This window comes from Protopterus annectens, chromosome 8.part0, assembly GCF_019279795.1.
Source record: "Protopterus annectens isolate FY-2018-M chromosome 8.part0, PAN1.0, whole genome shotgun sequence".
Lineage (NCBI taxonomy): Eukaryota > Metazoa > Chordata > Ceratodontiformes > Protopteridae > Protopterus > Protopterus annectens.
Window position 1 is genome coordinate 1796511610 of NC_056741.1, and position 24687 is coordinate 1796536296.

Sequence of the window (24687 nt, forward strand, 5' to 3'; positions counted from 1 at the left end):
CATTTCAAGGCAGGATCTATGCATTATCAGTTCTCTGCAGTTCTCTTTGGCTTATCCACTGCTTCCATAGTTTTCACAAAATGCCTGGCTCTAGCAATTGCCTATTGCAGACAGAGAAATATTCAGATTTACCCCTACTTGGACGATTACCTAATTCAGGCAGACGGTCAGGAAAAGCTGTTGCAGTACCTGACATTTGTAAAGGACCTTCTAACCTCCCTGGGGTACACTATCAACGAAAAGAAATCCAAGCTAGTCCCCAGTCAAAAAATTGTGTTCCCGGGAGCAAGCTTGGACACAGTATCCCAGATGGCATTCCTTACTGCAGAAAAACAAGCCTATCTGACAGGCTACTTCTCTCAAATGGTCACCAGAGCCCAGTTATCCGCAAGGAAAATCCTGCAACATCTAGGGTTCATGGCCTCCTGCATTCTACTAATTCCGTATGCCAGACTGCATGTGAGGAAACTTCGGTGGTACTTAAAATATCTTTGGCGCCAACATTCTCAGGACCTGGAAACTGTCATACCTAATGATACCTTGTCTAAGGAAAGAGTTCCTTTTGTGGGCAGCAGCATGCAACCACAACAAGGGGCTTCCCTTTACACAACCCCACTCTGCCCAGACCCTAATCACATATGCATCAGATTATTCCTAGGGTGCACATCTGGATGGCAGGTGCATCAAGTGCCACTGGAGCCTGTGAAATTCATCTGTACATCAACCAAAAAGAGATGCTAGCTGTACAGCATGCTCTGACAGCTTTCAGATCCCTACCCTCACCAGGGCCCTTTCTAATCAAAACTGACAAACACCACAGTGATGTGGTACATAAGCGGGGGGGAACCCACTCTGCAGGCTAGCCATGACCCTGTGGAACACTGCCTCAGATATGCATATTCCCCTGCACGCTCAATTCCTGCCAGGCAACCAAAACTCTCTGGCAGACAACTTAAGCAGAAATCTCCTAGACCCACATGGGTGGCAATTAAACCACAACACCTTCAGCTTTGTGACCCACAAATGGGGTACTCTGAAATTGGACCTATTTGCCTCCCCCTACAACCACCAGCTCAGCAAATTCTGCACCAGGTTACCTCACAGCAAGGCCTGGAAAGTGGATGCCCTATCCTTCCAGTGGGAAAACCTCTCAATCTATACATTTCCCCTTCTACCACCTCTTACAAGAGTATTACTCAAGATAAGGGAGGAAAGACCAAGGGCAATCCTGATTGCCCCAGACTGGCCACGCCAACACTGCTACCCACTACTGCGCTGTCTGTCACCATTGCTTCCATGGCAACTACCCCAAATCCCTACTGTCCTGACTCAGCAGGAGGGACAGTTCTTGCATCCACAGTTGCAGACCCTGAACCTGGCTTTTCCCTTGACTTCTCCTCCAGTGGCCAGCCTAAGCAAGCAAGTACTGGATGTCCTACGTGGAGCCAGATGACCCAGTGCAAGGAAATCCTATGCTGGCAAGTGGAAAACGTATTGTTTCTGGATTCACACTAAAGAAGCGGATACAGCACAGCCCTCCTTGCCTCATCCTGAATTACCTAGCAGATCTACTCCACAGAGGCCTCTCCTCCTCCTCCGTTAAGATCCATGCCTCTGCCATCTCTGCTCATTACAGCACTGAGCCATTTCTCTATTCTCACCCTCTCATCAAGCAGGTCCTGAGAGGGGATAACAACTTAAGGCCACAAAGAAGAGCCCTCATCCCTGCTTGAGACCTTATCTTTGTGTTGGAAAAGCTCACGCTATCCCCCCTTTGAGCCTGCCGCATGAGTAGAGTTAAAATTCCTGTCTGGGAAAACAGCCTTGCTTCTGGCCATCACTTCTGCTAGAAGAGTGTTTGAGCTACAAGCACTTATGGCTGTGGAACCCTTTATTTTTCATGCTAACAGCGTCTCCCTCAGGATTAACCCAACTTTCATGCCTAAAGTGGTGTCCATTGTGGCAACCAATCTATCCATTTGCCCACCTTCTCCCTAATCCTCAAAATAAGGGGGGAAGGATCCTGCATTCTTTAGATGTGCACAGACAGCTCAGATTCTACCTTGATAAGACTAAGCCCTTTAGGAAATCAGACCAGTTACTAGTCAGCTTTGCACCAGGGGCAGAGGGCAAGGCCATATCAAAACAAAGCATCTCAAAATGGATAGCACACTGTTATCCATTTCTGTTACAAACACCATGGGAAGCCACCCCCTCGGTTCAGAATGCATTCCACTAGGGCAACTTCAGCCTCTACAGCCTTTCTCAGAGGAGCCACCAGGGACATTCTGGAAGCTGCTACTTGAAGATGTTCATCATGCATACAGCTGCAGTCATAACAGATGGGTCCTCAGTCGGTCGAATTCCAAAGTCTAGGTCCGGCGTCGGTTGTCGTCGCTTCTTCCCTGACATCAGTGCGACAGGGGTATAAAGGAACCAGCCGACACCATTTTCTTCAGTCTTTCTTGCCGCGAGGTGCCCGAAGCAGAAGCAATTCGCAAGTGCCGGTCGGCCAGCTCCTGAGATTACGAAAATTTGGAAACCGAAGTCGTCTTAAAAGCTAAGTACCCCGTTGGGGAAATTTTCTTGCCTCAGACAAAGTTAATAATTGTATTTCTTGTGGGAAGCAAATACCGCATAAGGATTTCCATTCCCTTTGTATTCCTTGTTTAGGCCCAGACCACAACGTCTCGGTCTGTCACTTTTGTGCTACATTCAACAAACGCACTATTAAGCGTCGGGCGAAGTTTACCCAGCATTATTTTGGGAAAGCATTTAACTATACTATGTGGTCGGATACTCCGACTCCAGTTTTGTCTAAAAAACGCAAAGACAAGGACTGACACTCGAGGTCCGCGGCCTCTACCGACACCACGCCAAAGCCGACTACATGTGGTCCGGTTCTCAGCGAGGCGCCTACGCAGCCCCTGATTACTGACGACACATCTTTGGCGGCGTCTCCTGTGCCCGCGGTTGCAGGTTCCTCGGCCCACACCCCGACTGCAGATACCGAAGCCACTCTTGGCGTTGAAACACAGAATGTAGACAGGTCCACCTCCACTCAAGGTGTTTTCAGACCTTCCTCTTCTTTCTCCATCAAGGCTTTCACCAAGTCTAAAGCAACCATGCACTCTGAGACCAGCTACACAGGACCCATCTCCAGGCCCCATGCCTAAGAAACAGATGCTTAAAATGGCTGAGGATTTAATTACTCTAATCAGAGGTTCTCAGCCCCCACCGGACAAAAGGCCCAGAGTGGAGGAAGATTCCCCCTCCTATGATCAGGGCTCTATTATTTCAGAACACTCTGATCAGGAACAGTCTTACTCCCCTTTTGAAGACTCTGATGCGGAGGAGTCTATTCCTTCTGTATCCCCCCCTGAGGATTACTCATTTGGGGAAACTTTGCATACCTTAAGGGAACACTTCCACTGGGAAGGTCAGGATTATTCAGATTCCAAGAAAAGGCTCAGGAAATTTCTCTTGTTACACCAGCACAGGCCTCTGGCTATACCTCCTGTCTTGGACATCCTAGATGATGTTTACTCGGAGGCCTGCCTTAACCCGGACTCTCTACCTCCAGCTCCTGACTCGCACCAATTTCTATACAAAAGCCATGCTTCTGACCTAGAAACCATCTCACAGGGCCCCAAGGGAGTTAAGGCCTCCATTACCAAAAATCCATTGCCTTCCGAGAGAGACTCTAGATTTTTAGAAAGGTGGGGAAAAAGGTATATACCTCGGCTACCTTATCCATGAGGGCCTTAAACTGTCAGTTTCATATGCTAAAATACCAACAGTTTTTGTTATCACAATTGAAAAGTAAAATGTCACAAACTGAACAACCAGACTTGAAGGAGTTGCAGGATTTGATGCATAGTGCAGAACAAGTGGGTAAGCATACCTTACAATGTGGTTTTGATGCTCTAGAGGCCTCATGTAGAGCTGCTGTTACAGGCTCAGTCATACGTAGGCATGCCTGGCTCAAGGAACAAGCCTTGCCTGATCATGTCAAAGCTAAATTACTAGACGCCCCTCTTCAAAAGGATGCACTTTTTGGTGCTAATGCTGAGGAAGTATTACGGAAAATGGAGGAAAAGGCTAAATCAATGCAAACTGTGAAATAATTTCTGCAGGTTCAACCCCCACGTTTTAGTAGAAATTGGCCTTCCAAAAACTGGTCCTTTCCTGCCACAGACAGACCCCAAAGAGGCAGATACAGGCTCCCGAGGGGCAGAGGACAATCACAAGGATCCTATAGAGGCAGACAATGGCAAGCTCCTACACAAAGAGGTGGTGAGGACAACTCGCAATCTTTCAGAAAGCAAACCCAATGACTTTCCCCTTTGCATGCCAACCAGGTCTCAAATGGCAGCCCCCTTAGGAGGAAAGCTGGCATTATTCTCAAAAAATTGGCATGTTGTCGCAAAGGACAAATGGATCCTGGACATTATAAACAGAGGCTCCAAATTCCATTTTCATACCCTTCCAAAAATGAGAGGCATGCCAAACCTGCCACACAATCAAAGGGCAGAGGCACAAAGGCAAATTTCAGATCTCATAAACATGAAAGCTATTCAAGAGCTACCTACACACGAACAAGGTCAAGGTTTTTATTCCAGACTATTTTTGGTGCCAAGGAAGGGAAAAGATTGGAGACCTATTTTGAATCTATCCATCCTAAACACATTTCTGCTCGTACCAAAATTCAAGATGCTCACTCTACAGCAACTTCTTCCCATGCTGGGCAAGGAGTCTTGGCTGGTAACATTGGACCTCAAGGAGGCATACCTGCATGTCCCAATCAGACAAAATTGCAGAAGGTACCTGAGATTTCTTGCAGGTTCAACCCATTATCAGTTCTCTGCATTGCCCTTTGGCTTATCTACTGCGCCCAGAGTATTCACGAAATGCCTGGCATCAGTAATTGCCTACTGCAGACTTCAAGGGATACAAATATACCCCTATTTGGATGACTGCCTGATCCAAGCGGACAGCAAGCACATTCTTCTGAAACATCTGGCTGATGTAATAATGTTATTGAACTCTCTGGGATACACAGTCAACAAAGACAAATCAAGGCTAATACACTCTCGGAAGATAATTTTCCTGGGTGCCAATTTGGACACAAACACCCAGATGGCCTACCTCACGCCAGAGAAGCAGGGGCAACTAATTCAATACTTCAGAACACTAGCAAATTGCACCAGGCTGACTGCAAGGAAAATCCTGCAGGCTCTGGGGTTCATGGCATCTTGCATCTTTAATCCCATGTGCAAAGATGCATATGAGAAAACTACAATGGTACCTGAAAAACATATGGTCTCAACACAGCCACAGTTTGGAAACAATAATACCACTAATTCCATGTCTGCAAAAGGAATTTCTGTGGTGGGCTCAAGCATGTCAAACAAACACAGGTCTTCCATTCAGCAAGCCTCAAGCAAATCAAGTCATCACAACAGACGCCTCGGGCTACGCCTGGGGGGCGCACATGACAGACCGGTGCATTCAGGGCAAATGGTCCCAAAAAGAAAAGCACCTTCACATCAATCAAAAAGAAATGCTAGCAGTAATAAATGCTATTATAGCTTTCAAGGACCTTCTACAACCAGGTCAACTATTGATAAGAACGGACAACACCACAGTTATGTGGTACATAAACAGGGAGGAATACATTCTTACCCCCTATGCAGACTGGCCATGTCACTTTGGAACATGGCCATGGACTTACAAATGGAACTACAAGCACAGTACTTGCCAGGCAAGGAAAACATGCTGGCAGACAACCTAAGCAGGAATATGACAGATCCACACAAATGGAAATTGCATCCAAAAGTTTTTACAGAAATAATTCAAGAATGGGGAAGGCCAGACATAGATCTCTTTGCCTCCCACAAGAATCATCAATTGACAAAATTCTGCTCAAGGATCTTCCATCCAAAAGCCTGGAGAGTGGATGCTCTTTCCTTCAGTTGGACATCAATGACAGTTTATGCCTTCCCTCCTCTTCCTCTGCTGCCCAAAGTTCTATTAAAGACCAAAGCAGACAGACCAGAGATGATCCTCATTGCTCCGGACTGGCCAAGGCAACACTGGTACCCACTCCTGAGGAGCCTGACGCATTCCCCACCATGGACCCTGCCTCTAATGCCTCTTCTTCTGACTCAGCACAGTTTCAAAACTCTTCACAGCCAGCTAAAAACACTCAATCTAGCCGCATGGAAGATTCCTTAGCATCACAACAGGCCCTACTCTCCAAGGAGGTGCAGGATGTCATTTTGGAGGCCAGAAGGCCATCAACTAGAAAAGCTTACTCCGCAAAATGGAAACGTTTTTGTGTCTGGAATGAGAAAAAGGGCCAGGATCCTGGAAAACTGAATTTACCTCAAATACTACAATATTTGGCTGAACTGCTAAACCGTGGACTTTCTTTCTCCTCCATCAAAATCCATGCATCAGCCATTTCTGCAGAATACAACACTGATCCACCTTTATTCTCTCACCCTCTCCTAAGGCAGTTCCTCAGAAGGGCCAAGAATTTAAGGCCTCCAAGAAAACAACCAATACCTGCTTGGGATCTTAATTTCATTCTGGAAAAACTGACCTTGTCTCCCTTTGAGCCAGCTGCCTCATCAGATTTGCAATATTTGTCCTGGAAAACAGCTTTCCTTCTGGCTATCACCTCAGCTCGTAGAGTTTCAGAACTACAGGCTCTCATGGCCGTCCAACCTTTTATTATCTTCCATCAGGACAGAGTTTCCTTACGAACCAACCCGTCCTTTATGTCTAAAGTGGTATCCAGGGTAGCTTTAAATCAGGCCATACATTTACCTACTTTTTTATCCTAATCCTCGAAACAAAGGGGAGAGGTTACTACATTCCTTGGACATCCACAGACAACTGCGTTATTATTTGGACAGAACAAAGCCTTTCAGAAAATCAGAACAGCTCTTTGTGGCCTATGCGGTATGAGCTCAAGGGAAGCCAATTTCCAAACAGACAATCTCAAAATGGATAGCCCACTGCATACGCTTTTGCTATTCCTTTCATGGCAAAACTGTTCCTACAGGCATTAGAACTCATTCCACCAGGGCCACAGCCACCTCTGCAGCATTCTTCAGAGGAGTTCCTACCAAGGATATTTTGGAAGCAGCCACTTGGAGTTCTGTGCATACCTTCTCCAAGCACTACAACCTACCATTATACTCTAAATCTAGAGCAGGCTTTGCCACTGCAGTCTTGCAGGGCATTTTGGCTCCTCCTAGTTCCACCTAGTGCCTACCACCCCTTTCTTAGCTTTAGGATTCTACCCATCTGTTATGACTGCAGCTGTATGCATGATGAACATAGTACAGTTTTGTACCTACCATAAATGTAGATGTTCGAGTGCTAATACAGCTGCAGTCCAGGTTTCCCTCCCTCCTTCCCCTCTTGGGACAGGCCTATAGGTTAACACATCCTCATACAACCTGATTGGGGTATTCATTTATGATGTATTTGCTTGCAACTACTGTATTTTGATTATATTGCACTGCATGATTACACAAATTTATGTATTGCCTTCCTTATGGGGGCACCCGACATCTGGGGCAAGAAAAACTGAAGAAAATGGTGTCGGCTTGTTCCTTTATACCCCTGTCGCACTGATGTCAGGGAAGAAGCGATGACAACCAACGCCGGACCTAGACTTTGGAATTCGGCCGACCGAGGACCCGCCTGACGGCAGGAGAACCCATCTGTTATGACTGCAGTTGTATTAGCACTCGATCATCTACATTTATGGTAGGTACAAAACTGTACTTTCTGTTCATACCTTCACCAAGCATTACCACCTGCCTATCTTTTTCAAATCCAGGGCGGGCTTTGCAACAGCAATCCTGCAGGGCATACTAGCCAGCCCCAACTCTTCTTGACTGCCTCCACCCAGTCTCTAGCTTTGGGAATCAACCCAAGTGTGATGACTGCAACAGTGAACCTAGTACAGTTGTGTACACTTAACATAAATGTAGATGTTCGAGTGTATTCACTGTTGCAGTCCTGGTTTCCCACCCTCCAGCCCCCTTGTTCCTCTCTCTCTTCCTCACTCCTTACAGGGCTTTTAGTATTTACTTTTTACTGGTAGTGTTTTTTTGCCATAACTGCGGTCCCTGTTTGGGGGCTCCTGACATTCGGGGCAAGAGAAACTGATGTAATGGCGTCAGCTGCCTGTTTTTATACCTCTGATGACCTGACGTCAGTACTGAAGCGACAGCAACCGACGCAGTAATACTAAGCCTCTAGTATTCGGGCCGACTGAGGGTTACCCTTGGCAAAATAACCCCAAGTGTGATGACTGCAACAATGAATACACTCTAACATCTATTTTTATGGTAAGTGTACACAACTGTACTTTACCCATCCACTCATCAAGATTGCTCTTGATGAGGCCAGCGAGGTGCGATGCTTGACATGAATGGGAAGCTTATTCCAGAATATGGGCAGTCTTTGGCAGATGAACCTGTTCCTCCAGCATGTTCTTTGGTAATGAGGTTGTGATCTCTGAAGCGTGTGGCGCAGGGTGATTGGGATGTCTTTAGGTGTAGGATTTCAGGTAGGGTCGGGTCAAACATGGCTTTGTAAGTCAAGTGGAGATCAACTCTAAGTAGACCGTGAGAGACTGAAAACAGCTGAAGTTTCTTGAGTTTTTTCATGTAGGGCATGTGTTTAATGCCTAGGATCCTTTTTGTGAGGTACTTTTGTGGCCTCTGCAGCTGTTGTAGGTGTCTGTTCAGGTACATGCCAAACGGGGCATTATGTATATTATATTCAGTGACTGGTCTAATGAGGGATGAGCACAGAGGGATGATGACCTCTTTCTTCCTGGATACGAAACCTTTAGTTATAAGATGTGCCACGTAGAAGGACTTGACTACAGTGGTAGTGCGGTGGTCAAAGGTGAGATGGCTGTCGAGCTGGGTGCCCAGATCTCTTATGGGCCCCTTCAGTGTTCAGTAGGCTGCCATCAATTTGGTAATTCGTGGGAAGTGAGTTTTTTTCCAGATGGGATAACTCATTTTGGCGTTAAGCTTCAGGTTATGGTTTTGACACCAGTCATTGGTCTCAGAGAGGCCCTTTTGTAGGATGGCTGCATCACTTGGGGAGGTGATAATGACTCCTAGCTAGCAGTCATCAGCGAACTTGGTCAGCCAGAGTCCTTCTGTGTTTTCCTGGACTTCTGAGAAATTGATTCCAAACAGGAGAAGGCCCAGGATCGAGCCCTGTGGGACTCCATTCGTGACTGGTCGACAGTTTGACTTGGAATCCGCAACTTTCACTCTGTGGGTCCTGTCTGTGAGACAATTTGCAACCCACCTAGTGATATAAGGTTTGATGCCTAGTTTGGTGAGTTTGTCTGTGATACCTGAATGAGGAATGGTATCAAAGGACTTGGTCAGGTCGAGGTAGGCTGCCTTACCCTCATCCACAGCCTTGCTGACTGCCACGAAGAAGTCAACCAGGTTCAGCAGGCAGGATCTCCCCTTGACAAAGCCAAACTGTCTGGGGTGAAGAGTTTGGAGATTGTCTATATCTTTGTTAAGCAGGTCCATGATGATTTGCTCCATAGCTTTGCATACCAAACTCGTTAGGCTAATAGGTCGATAGTTTCCAGGGTCTGTAGTTTCTCCCCATTTTATGGAGCGGGATGACTATAGCAGTGCGCCATTCATTAGGGACATAGCCTGAGGGTAAGGCTGTGATTGAACAGGGCACACAGATGTGGTGCCAGTTCGTTTTGTAGCTCATGTAGGTCAAAGCCAGGGATATTGTCAGATCCCATGGATGCTGTATTCTTGGCTTTGGACAATGCAGCTTTTACCTGTGCTGCAGAAATTGTGTGTACTAGGCTTTCTTTTGGTATTGAGATAGGGCCCTTGGGGGGTGTGGGTGGGGTAAATTTGGCACTGAATCTGTCAACTAGTATGTTGGCTATATCTGTTGCCATTGTGCAGTAACTCGGAGCAAATCTGGGCATTGCGTTGGAGGTTTTTGATATAGCTACAGAAGGCTTTTTGGTTGTTTTTTGTGTCTGCCACAATTCTTCCTTCATAGCTGACTTTAAAGGATTTGATAAGGGATCTTAGCTTTTTGTTGAGACTGATAATGAGGATCACCAGATTGGCTTCCTTTTTTGGAGGAGAGCGTCTTAGTTCTATTTTTTATGGCAAGGTCCATGCATTTGTGTACGTGCTCGTACATTGCATTGGTGTATGATTCAGCAGTCATGTAGCTATTTTCCATTGGGATGGGTGCCGAGAAGTTAGCCACCTCTGTTTTTAGGAGCCCAAGAGCAGCTTTAGAGAAGTTTTTCAGGGTGGTCACCTTAGCAGGGGTTGTAGATGAGATGGAGATTTCCATGGTGATCAGTTTGTGGTCTGATTTAACCAGGGAAGCATGGACTATATGTGTGGAGCAGTGGTCTCCCATGTTGATGATGAGGTCGATGATGATGCTTCCTCTAGTGGGGGTCAGAATGAGGTGATCCAGGGCACTGGAATTGATAAATTCCAGAAAGCGTCGGGCCTGTACATTGGTACTTGGAATAGTTTTCTCAGTTGATGGAATGGTATTTGAAGTCACCTAGTATGAGAGTATTGCTTTGGACCTTGATAGATTCCAGGGTGCTTAGGAACCAGAGTGAGTGTCTAGGGACATGTTTGGGGTTCTGCAGCAGGCTATGACTTGTATCGCCATCTTACCCAGTGTTAGCTGTACCTGAAGTACCACGAATGCATTATGTTGGGCTACCAGTCTAGAGGTGTGTGTATCCTTTAAGAATATGGCGACACCACCGCCTTTGGAGCTTCCGGGCGTATTCTGGGGCCGAAAGGTAAGGAATGAGTTGTAGCCTGAGAGCGCAGGGGTGCTTTCTGCCTCTTTGAACCTGGTCTCGGTAACAACACAGATGTCAACATTTGCCATTTTGAGGAGAGCTTCAAGGGAGTGCATCTTGATATTTAGACTTCTAGCATCGAGCAGCATGACCCTCAGATTGCATTTATTTGTAGCTGTTACAGTTGAATTTTTGTCTTTGGAACACTGCCTAAAAAAGGCACTGCAGGGGTGGCAAGAGTAGCCAGTACCTGGAATCCCAGGGGTAGCAGATACAGGCTTTCTCTGGCAAAGCATCGAGGTCCGTCGATCATGGCATCCCAGGCAGACAGATACTGGATCCCCTTAGAGTGACACCAGAAACTTAGCCAATTGTTAGTCATTTTCTGCTCGTACTGTAGTATCATTCTGGGTGATGGTAGACTATTGCTCAGGGCTGGGGTTATACCTACCTGGGCAAGTAATCTGAGAGTTCCATCACATCTCTCTTCATGTAGTCCAGGGATGTTTGTCTCAGATCATTCACACCCACATGGACAATGACTGAATCATATTTGCACTGGTTGTTGAGTGACCCGAGTGCATGTGTTATGTGGCTGATCCTGGCACCTGATAAACAACTGACTGTCGCCTTCTCCTTGCTCAATCTAATGAGTGGGACATCAGTGTACCTCACAACTGAGTCTCAAGTGATTAGTACATTGGGCAAAGTGTTTTGCCTTAAGGGCTTAGGTTGAGGGGCACAGTGTGGTGGTGAGCTGTGTTCTGAGGTTGGTGTTGTGATGGTCGAGTGCGTTTCTCTCTCACGGGTCTCAGTTTGGGTAAATTTTTATTGAGAGCTTCTGCAAAAGTGGGTGTATGGTTTGTGTTTGTGTGCAGGTTGTGATGGTTGGTGTTTTGGAGTGCTGTGTGTTCTATGTAGTGAGTTGCAGGTGTTGACCTCCTCTTGACCAGCTAGTTCAAACTTGGTTGGAGCGTGCACTACTTCCAGTTTGGTGATACAAGTGCATTCTCACACGTATGAGTGTTGGGAGGTGAGAGGAGAGGGTTATCTGTGTATATTAGACAGTTGCCACACTGTCTCAATATGCCCAAGTGCACTTGGTTAGCAGGAGAAACGACAGGAAATTGCCCTACAATCATACCAGGAGGGGGTGGTCATAACTAATAAGTACTAGTGCTGTACTGCATAAGAACGACTAGTGCTGATGGCACGTAAGTATGCTACAATAAATGCTACAAAAGCATGTTTAAGTGCTAGCCGGTTAAGCTAATTGAAGTGCAAGAAGGAAAAGAACGAGTACGTTCTAAGGGAAAAATTGAAGAGCAGACTTTCTGACACTGGTAATAGTTTAGCTCAGCTGAGCACCGCTGCGGTGCGCAAACCCACTCAAACACAGGCTGTTAGACTAGAAAGTTAAAAGACATGAAAAATTTGCCCAAACGGCCAATAAGCTACAATGTCTTGACCAGAAACCACTCCTCTTGTGGTAGATAGGCTGCCTAGTGCTCATCACTCCCACTTATGAGCTAGAAGGCTTCCCTCCAACACAGAAAGGTCTGGGCGGCTCAGAAACTTACCAAACAGTTCAGGATACAGCATCTGTATCTGGACTACACTAGTTACAGGAAAGTCGGGAAACAAGCTTGGAACTTTTTTTTTTTCAGAAAAGCAGTTAAAACAATAGCAAAACCACTTTAAATGCAGTACAAGGTAGCACACTTGAGTGTGTAGCAATAGTAAGACCAATGCAGTTTAAATAAATGCAGATAAATTAAAAATGACAAAAAACAAGTGCAAAGAGCAGTAAATTGTGAAAAAAATCAAAATGGAGGCACTTGGAGTATCTCTTTCTCCTTCCTGTTGCTCTTGTAGTCTGCAGGATGCCAAAACTGGATCCACGGAGCATTTATGTGCTGGCATTTATTAGATCAATAGTTATAGAAACTACGGGATTTAGTGCATTAAGCATTATGCTAACAAATGAACAACTTGTTATGGATAAACACAATAACAGCATCATAACACAGCCAATCACATTGTTGCTGTTACGTCTATGTAGATGTGCTGAAAATTTCTGAATAAGTATTTTACTCTGTTTAAGATTAAATTACTAAAAACAAACAAAAAACTACACAGTAGGTTTTAACACACACTTAGACCTATCAATTAGAAGAACTTTAACTATTCATTTATAATAATGAGCATAAATTATACTTAACATTTATTTATATATTCGATATGTCTTATAATTACTGACCCCTTGAATTAAGAAACTGAGTTGAGTAAGTAATGTCTTTTTAAGGTACATATGCCTATAATTTAACCAGAATAACATTTTTTTTCCCGTAAAGTTTGTTTTACATTCTCCTTCATTCTTTAGCAAACCATTGTTGTATATGGTTACCACATCCTGTCATTATAACTTGTCCCTGCTAGCTACCCATCACAGTAACCAGTTTGTTCAGTGTTTCACCCTCCGTATATCTTAAGTACTTCTGCACCTGACTTGTACCAGATTGATTTTTTCCTGATTATAATGTAAAGTTATAAATTTGTGGTAAGTGTTATGAATGTATGTATTCAGCATGTGTAATTGTATTATTTTTCATCGTACTGCTGTTAACTTGTTGAATGTGTTCTGTCCATTGCAAGTTTTAATTTTGCAGTTTTGTCATTCAGTTGTCTGTGGTGTGTAAGTTGGTGGTGGTGTTTACTCTATATTTTGTTTTGTTGTCTTAGCATCGCATGTTGTAATTTTGCAGCTTTTAGTCTTTCACTGCTTTTAAGTAATGTGCTTGTACCCTCAAGTACCAAGTAGGGTTAGCTTTGTTAACAAAATGTGCACCCCCCCCTACCCCCACATAAGTATATATATGTATGTGTACATCATGTATAGGTAGTAAATATGTGCACATAACTGTATATCATACATGTGTGTAATGTTTGCACTTTTTTTGAAGCTGTGAAATCCTCACTGTATAGAAATCAAAGGCATCGTCAATCTTTGTATGCATACATATGTGCATATTTTGGCTTCACTTTTGAGCATTGCCTTTTCTGACCTGGATAAAAAAACTTTAAAAAAAAAAAAAACATTGACGTTAACTTGGTCACCTAAACATTGGTAGTTAAGGTGTTTTTCATTCCGAATTAAACTGTGCTGATGAAAGTTTCTTACTTTACAGCAGGCCTGGGCTACTGATGATGTGGCACAGATCTATGACAAGTGCATTGCTGATCTGGAGCAACATATGCATGCTATTCCACCTACGTTGGCTATGAACCCTCAGGCCCAGGCCCTCCGTAATCTTTTAGAAGCTGTAGTAATGGCAAGAAACTCACGTGATGCAATTGCTGCACTCGGATTGCTGCAGAAGGTAAGTTGCTTTTAAACCTCTGTACGTTGTGTTTTGTCATATTAGTTAGCATTCTTGTTTTGAATTGGTAACTTTTAATGCATCCGTCTCGCTGCATAATCTTATTGTGCTGGTGTGGGTCTATATTATATTCTCGAAAGCCGACAGTGTTGAATCTGTCATTGTTGGCACCAGAATATTGAACTCTCAGAATCTCGAGCATGTAAACAGAAATCTCCATAAGTGGAGATTTCCGTTCATCGCAATGTAGTGCCGTCTCGGAGTTGGTATATTTAAGTAACAGGGGTGTGGGGAGCACAGGGGGGCTTGTACCCCTGCTTAAACCCGTTAGGGTAAAAATTTAAAGGTTTGATTTTTTTTCCCCCATTTTCGAAGTTACGGAATTTCGACAGTATGGCGTCGACCATATTGTATTTGATGTTCCTTAACTTCGATGTTATAATATAGACCCGCTGTTGCTATATTCATAGCTCTCAAAAGGGCCTTTGAAGATGTTGACCATCACATGTTGTTTCATAAATTGCAGAACTTTGGTTTCCCTGAAGAAGTAATTGGGTTTAAAAAGTTCTTTTACAATAGTCTTTGATGCTGTCAATCTTCATCTATTCTTGACTTTTTGGTACTCTGTTCTGATCCTTGTAACGGGTTCAGCCATTATACAGCTCGCACCAGCAAAAAATCTCTCGAGCTAAGTCTCCACCCACAATACCCCCCTCTATATTGCCTTAGATCTCATTTGCCACTCTTGTAGCAAGACGTGTCAGCTGTTCCTTCTTTCTCAGCTAAGTAAATTTAAAAGAATTTATTAGCTAACCTATATTTTCGTGTCCATCTCTTGATTCCTTTTAGACTTTTCTCTCTGCCCACACTTTTAGGAGTGAATGTGTTTTTTTTTTTCTCTCTACCTTTTGGCATCTCTTCTCTTCCATTGCTGGTAGTTGCATTTTCCTTTACCCGCTCTTCTCTAACATTAGGTAGTTCTTTTTTACCATTGTTGGTAAAAGTTTTCCCTTTCTCTCTCATTTTTAGATAGTTTTTCTACTGGTAATCTTTCTGTCTCTTGTGTGTGTCACTAGAGTTCTGCCTTTTGACCTTCTTTCTTTGCCATCAGTATGGCAGACAAGTATAAGGACACTACTGGTTTTAAGCAGTGCCAGAACTGTGGGCAAAAGATGCTCAACTCCGGGCACTCCGCCTGTGTTTACTGTTTATGTCTTTCTCATTTGGATGTGGAAGAAAAACAAAGAAGAATAGCAGCCCTCAAAGCACAGGACCCGGATTCCAATAGTAAAGTATTAATAACCAAATGGTTAAACCCAACTTTATTGTACAAAATAATAAAATTATAAAAGTTAAGCGCTTTCTCTCGGTCAGTACCGAGCTTCCTCAGAACAAATGGCAAATAACCATCAAGTCAGTCATTAAATAGTCGTTGATAATCACATGGCTCTTCTTCTCAAGTCACCATTTAATTAATAGTACAAACCTAAATAATAATAAATTGTTTAACAATATATAATCTATTAAACCAATAACGTGTATAAAACCACCTATTAAAACAGTCCTATAGTTCGGACGGTCACAAATCAGTGACAAGTAACATCACCCTTCCTACCTTAAAAAAGTTAAAAACTGTTGTGCAGACTAGGTGGTATAATAGAAAAATGTACCCCGTCCTGCAAATGCCAGAACACCCTTGAACAAATAGTATCCATGTTTAATAAAAAACTATTAGATCACCATAATTAATAATCAATAAATATAATATCAATAAATAAAATATAAGTTGAAATAAATTATAATAAATTCATACATGGGCCGCTCTTAATTTCAATACACTACTGATGTTAATATTGTCATTCAAGCCAGGAGCCCTCCCTGCATCCAGTTTCAACTGCCAAAGCAGCTCTCGGTACTCCAACCTAGCTTCCCAGTTACCCTCTCTAAGGTCGGGGGTCACTTGTTCCAACACAATAAATTTTAATTCCGTGTTATTACAGACCTGGGAATGTTTAAAAAAAGCATTAGTATCTTTACCCTTGGTAACATCATATATATGCTCATACACTCTTTTTATGAATTGTCTCTCCGTTTTGCCAACATAGAAACTGTTACAAGTTGTACATATTCCTAAATAAACCACCCCTTTCATCCCACAGTTAAAATAATTGGTGGATTTAAACTTGAATCTTCTTGAGGGGATAAAAACCGTACCCTGGTTCATCATAAACCTACATTGCTGGCATGCTCCACACTTGTATGTACCAACTTTCAATCTACCTGTACCCAGTTTTGTTAAAGAACCCATTTCCAGGAGCTCCTTCAAATTAACATCTCTTTTCCTAATTGTGGGAGGGTTGGAATATAATTTCTAATTTCATCATGTAAAGTTAAAATTGGCCAATGTTTTAAAATAATCTGTTCCACTTTGTGAGTAGTGGAAAAGGTATGTATGAAATTGTTTTTAAATTCGTCTGTTTCCAGCAGTACATTGTTGTTTGGTGGTCATTTGACCCATCCCTAACAGGGGAAAATATTTCAAATCTCTATTTTCTGTAACTTCCACTATAATGTTGTCAGTGAGTTTCCTAGGGTGTCCCTTTTCTTCAAATAATGCCCCAATAGTATCTGCCTCTTCTAAAAAACCTTCATAGGTACTAGTCATCCTCGAGGCCCTAATAATTTGCCCCTTTACAATACCCTTCTTCTGATAAAAAGGGTGTCCACTTGCAAAATGTAAATAAGAATTCGAAAACATACTTTTTCTAAAAAGTTTAGATTGAAAACAATGATTTTGATAGTCTTTGTATAATGTAACATCTAAATAATTAAGCTGGTGCTGATCAATGTGTGTAAAACTCAAGAATTCAGTACTATTGTTAATGTATTCTAGGAATTCCTCTAACTTCTCCCTTGTACCTTTCCATAAAAGGCAAATGTCATCCAGGTATCTCGTGTAGTGCACAATAAATTCAGGCCGTTTAGTCTGTAGCATGTGTTTCTGCTCCCAATAATATAAAACACAATTAGCATAAAGTGGGGCACAAGGGGCCCCCATTGCCACTCCGTTCTTTTGTTGGTAAAATTCACCGTTGAAATAAATAAAATTGCTGTCCAAAATTATTTCCATGAATTCAAGAATTACATTAATAGTGTTCCTATCAATACCGGGTATGGTCACCAATACCTCGCCAAACCATTCAAGCCCAGTCAAGTGTGGAATACTAGGAAAAAGTTCTGTAATGTCAATAAGTGACCATTAAGGTGTCAATATCAAATTTTCCTTGGTCTATACTCTTCAAAAAGTCCCAAGAGTCTTTGTTGATGTGTGGAATAGACGCTACAAAGTTCTTAACAGTGAAATCCACATATTTCACTAGGGGTTCAGTAATGCTACCTGTCCCTGATACTATAGGTCTGAATTTAATTGGGTGTAAACCTTTGTGAGTCTTAGGAATTCCAAAAATCACAGGAATTTTTGGTTTCTCTACGTGTAAATAATTGTACAAACATTCGTCAATAGTACCTTGTAACAGATGATATAAATAGTAACTTATCTTGGCATATGCAATGTTAATCTCATTACGAGATACTAATCCATACTGGTCCGAATCTTGTAACAGATTGTATAAATGGGTATCATAATCCACTGTGTACATTAATACAACCCCATCACCCTTATCTGGTTTCATAACTCGCATTTCTCCTGGTTTAAAAGCTCTATCAATTCCATTTCTTTTTCACTAATATTGTCAGTGTAACCATAACTTTTAGTCCTTTCACATGCCCTTATGTCTCTTTCAGCCAGCTCTTCAAAAACTTTAAGAGATGGGTGCGTGGGGGGTTAAATGCACTTTTCCTGGTCAATGTAGAACCAGTGTGTGTCTGTCCTTTAAAAAATATATTTAAATTCAGCTGTCTAATGAATTTTAAATCAATTAGAGTGTTAGCAATTGTCCCAGATCGAGCAGGAACGTATTGAAACCCTCTAGAAAAAAGGTCAAAGTATTCATCAGTAAGTGTCAGCTCAGTAAAATTAAAAATGGTGAAATTACCTTTTCTCAACTTATTATATTTTATTTATTGATATATTTATTATTGATTAATAATTATGTGAGCTAATAGTTTTTTTTATTAAACATGGATACTAGTTGTTCAATGGTGTTCTGGCATTTATTTATTTTATTTTATTTTACATTTGTTAACCGGGCTAGTCCAACTGGATATATGTCCATTTTCATTGGAGGCCCGGGGAGAAAAGCTCCGCTATAAACTACTAAAACAAGCTAAACTTATACAAACAATATAAAATAATACAGTAATAAAGAATATATAATAGTATTTAAGAACTTAACATAACCAACTGAAAATTCCCTAAGGATCAGAGTACAAAATAAGGCTTAACATAGAACAAAAAAATGAATACCCAAGAAGAATACTCTATTACAGAATTGAAAGGAAAATAAAATAAAGATATGTAATTAATTTGAGGAGGATGTTCAAGTGGGGTAGAAATAAGGACAAAGAAAATAAGGGGATAAAGGAAACAGAAGGCAGGAAAGAAAAGAGTTCAACTAGGGTTGGTACAAGAGCAGAGCCAGTGGTTGGAAAGAAAGAGTTTTACTTTAGCTTTAAAAAGTGGGAATGAAGATAGTGTAGAGAGGTATTGAGGTAGTTTGTTCCATGTTCTGCCAACTGAGTTGGAGAATATGGAGTCATCTGCTGAGTTATTAGATTGGGAAATTTGAACCAGTAGTTTGTTAGAAGAGCGTAGGTTCCTCTGATTATTGTGGGGTTGTATGAGGGAGGAGAGAGTTGGAGTGTTGTTAGGGTGATAAAGGGCATTTGCAGGATGGGGTGCATTTTTCTACTATACCACCTAGTCTGCACAACAGTTTTTAACTTTTTTAAGGTAGGAATGGTGAATGTTACATGTCACTATGATTTGTGACCGTCTGAACTATAGGACTGTTTTAATAGGTGGTTTTATACACGTTATTGGTTTAATAGGTTATATATTGTTAAACAATTTATTATTATTTAGGTTTGTACTACTAATTATTTATGGACTTCATACTATGTTGTTTATTTATTCACCATTAACACATTGTACCATTTTAAATGGTGATTTGAGAAGAAGAGCCACGTGATTATCAACGACTATTTAATGACTAACTTGATGGTTATTTGCCATGTGTTCTGAGGAAGCTCGGTACTGACCGAGAGAAAGCGCTTAACTTTTATCATTTTATTATTTTATTATTTTGTGCAATAATGTTGGGTTTAACCATTTGGTTAATACTTTTATTATTGGAATCCGGGTCCTGTGCTTTGAGGGCTGCTATTCTTCCTTCTCATTTGGAACAGGAATGCTGTATCTGCCAAGCCTTTAATAATCAAGCGTTGGTAGAGCGTAAAAATAAATTAATTTTGAAGGGTCTTCTTAAAACTCCCTTTGAATAATCCTTATCCAAGGCCAGTATGGTTCAGACAGCCTCTGGTTCTAAGACAGTCATTTAGTGCCGACATCTCCATCGGCACCGCTGGCACCTTTAACAAAGAAACCTAAATCTTACTTTATAGGGGCTTCCTTAGAACAGAAAGCTAAGGTTCAGAAGCTGTCTGAGCAGACTTACCTCAGCATCATCCTTCACTTCAGTGCCCTCGCCTCCGATGTCTGCATTGACTACTGTAGCTGCCGACCTCTCCTCCTGCACCACAGCAGGCTGTACCCACTCTGGTGCTGAAAGTAGAACTTCTTTATACACCCAGGACAAGGTACTCCCCATCCATTGACCGTTTCCTTGGTGGAAAGGCCAGAATCCCCCTTGGAGATGTCTGTCCATTCCACCAGAAGTTTCTCTGAAGTAGACGTAGTGAGGCTGGTGGACCAGTAGCTAGGGATCTTTCTGCCTCCACCCAGACCCTGCTTCCAACTGGAATTGGGATGTACTCTAGCAGGACTCCACCTATTTCAACTTCTCTAACCTCCTCGGAGACCTTAGAGCTCCCCACTAAGACTGCTCCGGTTCCAGTTGCAGCAGCACCGACAGCTCTTCCATCTTTGGTTCCGGGGTCGGCTCTGACTCCATTTCGTTTGGAACCACTGGACTCCTGAGGTCTTAGCTCCATGTTCGGCTCTTGTGTTTTATTCGGACTCGCCCTTACCTCTCAGATCTTCAGTGACTGGGGGCTCTTCCTCGGCTCCTGCGTCAGAGGTAGGCTTGTTGGGGCGGGGTGTGACCTCTGTTCTGAGTTTGTCTTCCTTGGTTCCAGGCTCCCATCCCTCCGCTGAGGGCCTGCCTTCCAGGCTGTGGAGAGGGCATTGGCCTCTGCAACCTCTGAAGTGGCCCCTTCTGGGTCAGAGTTTCATTTCCTGATCCCTTCTTACCCATAGCTTCCACCAACCTCTGCTTGCAGGCAGCCTGCACCAGAGGGCTAACTGGAAACCCAAAGACGCTACCTCCGTGGAGTCTGTGTACTTGCAAGCCTTTGGTACTTGACCATCTACTTCTTCGGTGACCCCTCCCACTGATGACATCATTAAGTTAATCGCTCAGAGTCTTGGAAGGCTCCTGACTCCGTAGAACCGTTTCCCAAGAGACCAGACAGGATACTCCGTGCTCCTGAGGACCACTGACACCAGGCAAAAGGACTAGCAGTAGATGCCATGGTCGTGGCGGCAGCCACCAAAAAAGAACTAGCTGAGGAAAGTTCCTCTGTTCATCCCCCTAACTGGGAGTCTAGGGCGATGGACAGATTTGGAAAGCAGGTTTTTGCATCATCGGCCTTCACCTTAACGTCTTTGAATTTTATGGCACATTTCATAAGGCTCCAGAGGGATCTGATCAAGGAGCTGTTGGACACCCTAGCAGGAGTTGTGTGTGACAAGGTCCAAGACAAAGTGGCCTCCCAGTTAGCTATTCTAGAGTCTTTCTAAATTGTCCATGAGGCTCACTGCACATGCAACCAAAGGGGCGACCAAGTCAGCCACTTCAAGGTGTTGCTATTAGACAACATGCCTGGATGTACCTGTGTAAGTTTGCGGAGCCATTCAAGTCTTCCTTTGTCAGTGCTCCCTTTGACGGATCTTTTTTTGTTCGTCCTTAAAGTCAAAGAAACTCTAACCAAGTGTGAGAAGGATGGGAAGACCCTGTCTGCAGTGGGCATACATTTTTCTACTCCCCAACAATCCTACTCTAGGAATCGTTCAAAAAGTCCCAAGAGCCTTTCCAAGATGCACCTGTTGGAGGCTCCCCTCTGGGCTGAGGGGGGAGCTCTTATGGAAGATGGTGACCTGCAGAGTCAGGGTTCCAGAGATTTTATCTTTCCAGCCCTACCAGCGCTCCTGAAATGTGGCTCGATTGCTTACCTCTGGAAGCAGTCTAGGGAAGATTTTCTCTGCATTCACTAGCCTGTAGACAGACATCTTCAGATGCTTGAGTGCTGAAAATTATTACCAGAAGCTATCTCCTTCCTCCTTTATTCAGGATCTGTAAGCAGGCTCCGCAATGTTCTACCTGATCAGAGGGACCAAGCAGCCTTAGACATCCAAAAGTTGCTAGATAAGAGTTATCCAAGAAGTCCCACCAGACTAGATAGGATCTGGATTTTACACAAGGTTCTTTCTAGTTTCAGAAAAGACATGGGGACTAGAGACCAGTTTTGGGTCTCAGCCTGCTGAGTAAATTTGTTCAGTCAAAATTCCTGATGGTCACTGTTCACTCTGTACTTCCCCTTGTAGAGGAAAATGGTTGGATGTGTTCTGTAGACCCTTAACATGCATATTATCACATAAAAATGGACAAACCCTCCAAAAGTTTTCTCCGGTTTCGGCTGGGAGCCAGTCACTTTCAGTTCAGAGTGCTCTCCTTTGGTCTCACCACAGCCCCCAGGGTGCTCACCAAGTGTCTGGCAGCAGTGACCGCTCACTTGAGACTGTACAGATTCCAGGTGTTTCTTTATCTAGACGACTGTTTTTCCAACACTCTCATCAGGCATCTACTGCTTCAAGCAACAGAATTCATTCTGCACTTCGCACACCTGAGCATCACAGTGAATCAGTCAAAGGCTCAGCTAAGCCCTACTCAAGATCTAGAATTCATAGGCGCTCATCTGAGCATCATCTTGTGTAGTTTCCCTTCCTCTACACAAACTGTAGAAGATAAAATTGCAAGTATAAGCTATTCTCTGCAGAAACAAGGTTCCAGTAGTACTAGTTCAAGCATTAATTTCTATGGCGGTGACCATCACCCTGGTTCCTCTAGCGAAATTTCATATGCGGCTACCATAATGGCTTCTAGTATCACAATGGTTCATTCTTACCCATCCATTGACCTACCACAGTCTTACCACCAGTCCCTACAAAAAGGACATCTCCTGGTGGATGGAATACATGGAAATTCTTTTAGGCTGTCCCTTCATCCCTGTTCAACCCAAGGCCATAGTGACCATGGATGCCTCTCATATGGGGTGGGGGGCATTATCTGGGAAGAACTGTCCAAGGCACTTGGTCCCCAATAGAGGCCAACCTGCATGTCAGTGTTCTGGAGTTGAGGGCAGTGCTCTTAGCTTTGCAAGCCTTTCAGTCCGTCCTCCCTCTAGGAACCATTGCAATTCAATCAGACAACATGTCCGTGGGTTGGTACATCAAACAGGGCAGAACCAAATCTTACCTCTGTGTAGTGAAGCTCTGAGTGTGGCAATGGGTGACTTCCCCAACCACTTCCTGATAGCAGCGCACATCCCGGGGAGCTCAAACATGATAGACAAACTGAGCAGCTGTATCTTACTGCCTCACGCTAGTCTCTCAATCCCAGAATAGTGAAGGAGGTTTTCCGTCACTGGGACTAGCCTTGCTTTGACCTATTTGCATCACCCCTGAACAATAAGTGCGACAGCTACTTTGCCTAATTCCCTCTCAGGGGGAATCCCCAAGAGACACACTTCTCATTTGGCCCTCAGGTCTACTCTGTGCATTTCCCTCCTTCCCTCTCATTTCCCTCTTTCTCAAGAAAGCAACCAGGTTGAGAAGCCAAGTGATCCTCATTGTACCCTACAGGCCTTGACTAATTTGTTTTCCCTTTCTTTGGCCTCATCTAATTCACCATCCATAGGTTGGTACTGGGCTATCTGCCCGAAGGCATATATTAGCCCAGCCACGTTGTGCGGTATTCACCGCCCCTTTAGTAGTTCCCTAGACCCTTGTACTAGCAACTAGTACCCTTGGCCCCTATCTAGTAGTGCTGTTGGTGTGATCCCCGGTATGAACTTTGTTACCCATCCACTCATCAATGAGGGGCTCTGTCTTATGTTGCTCGGGACCCTGTTCCATAGTAAGGGAAGTCTCTGCGAAGGGAATCTATCCCTCCAGCATGTTCTATTCATTGTTGTGTTGAGGTTTATATCCCTAGAGCGTGTAGCTCGAGTAGATTTAGTTTTGCTAAGATGGAGCATGTTCAATAATTCTGGGTTGGACATGGCTCTGTACGTTAGATAGAGATTGCCTCTGAGAAAGTGGTATGCAACAGAGAACAGTCTTATCTTTTTCAGTCATGCTGCATAGGGCAACTGTTTGAGGCCAGTAATCCTCTTGGTTACGTACCTTTGTGGTCTCTCCAGCTGCTGGAGATGTCTAGCCAGGTACATTCCAATTGGTGCATTGTACTCAATAATGGGTCTGATGAGGGAAGAGTAGAGGTCCACCATTACATCCTTAGATCTTGATGTGAACCCTTTCGTGATCAGATGGGTCACATAGAAGGATTTTCTAACCACTTTGGCAACATGGTTATCAAAGGAAAGCTGACTATCTACTTGGGTCCCTAGATCCCTTATTTCTTCAGATTTCAGGGGATTACCTCCTATGTTTGTAGTTTGCGGGTACTCTGTTTTCTCAAAGGGGATTACTACGCATTTTTTGCATTTAGCTTGAGACCATGGCTTTGACACCATGCATCAGTCTCATTTAGGCCCTTCTGGAGGATCTCCATGTCGGCCGGAGACTCAATTATAGCACCCAGATGTCCTTCATGGATGCATCTGCAGTCATAACAACTGGGTTGTCCTGTCGTCAGGCAGCTCTTCAGTCGGCCGGATTCCAAAATCCGGGTCCGGCTTCGGCTGATGTCGCACTTCACCCGACGTCATCTCTGTTGGTCTTCGGGTATAAAGGCATCAGCCGACGCCATTTTCCTCAGTCTTTCTTGCCGCGTGGCGCCCCAAGCAGAAGCTGTTCGCAAGTGCCGGTCGGTCGGATCCAGAGATTACTTCTACCGAATACTACTTCGAAGACTTCTAAAGCTAAGTACCCCGTTGGGGACTCTTTCTTGCCTCAGCCGATGCCAGAAAAAGTTAATAATTGTTTAACCTGTGGGAAACAAATACCTCATAAAGATTTCCACTCTTATTGTCTGCCTTGTTTAGGCCCAGCCC

General features: G+C 43.5%; 1 protein-coding gene across 1 annotated transcript in view; it reads left to right on the forward strand.

Moving 5' to 3' along the window:
• CNOT1 (CCR4-NOT transcription complex subunit 1) overlaps positions 1 to 24687 on the forward strand; it is a 4219019-nt gene that overhangs the window by 3313761 nt on the left and 880571 nt on the right. Inside the window, exon 35 of the mRNA XM_044079520.1 lies at positions 14062 to 14253. Coding sequence (XP_043935455.1) covers positions 14062 to 14253 — 192 coding nt within the window. The remainder of the gene's footprint in view (positions 1 to 14061; positions 14254 to 24687) is intronic.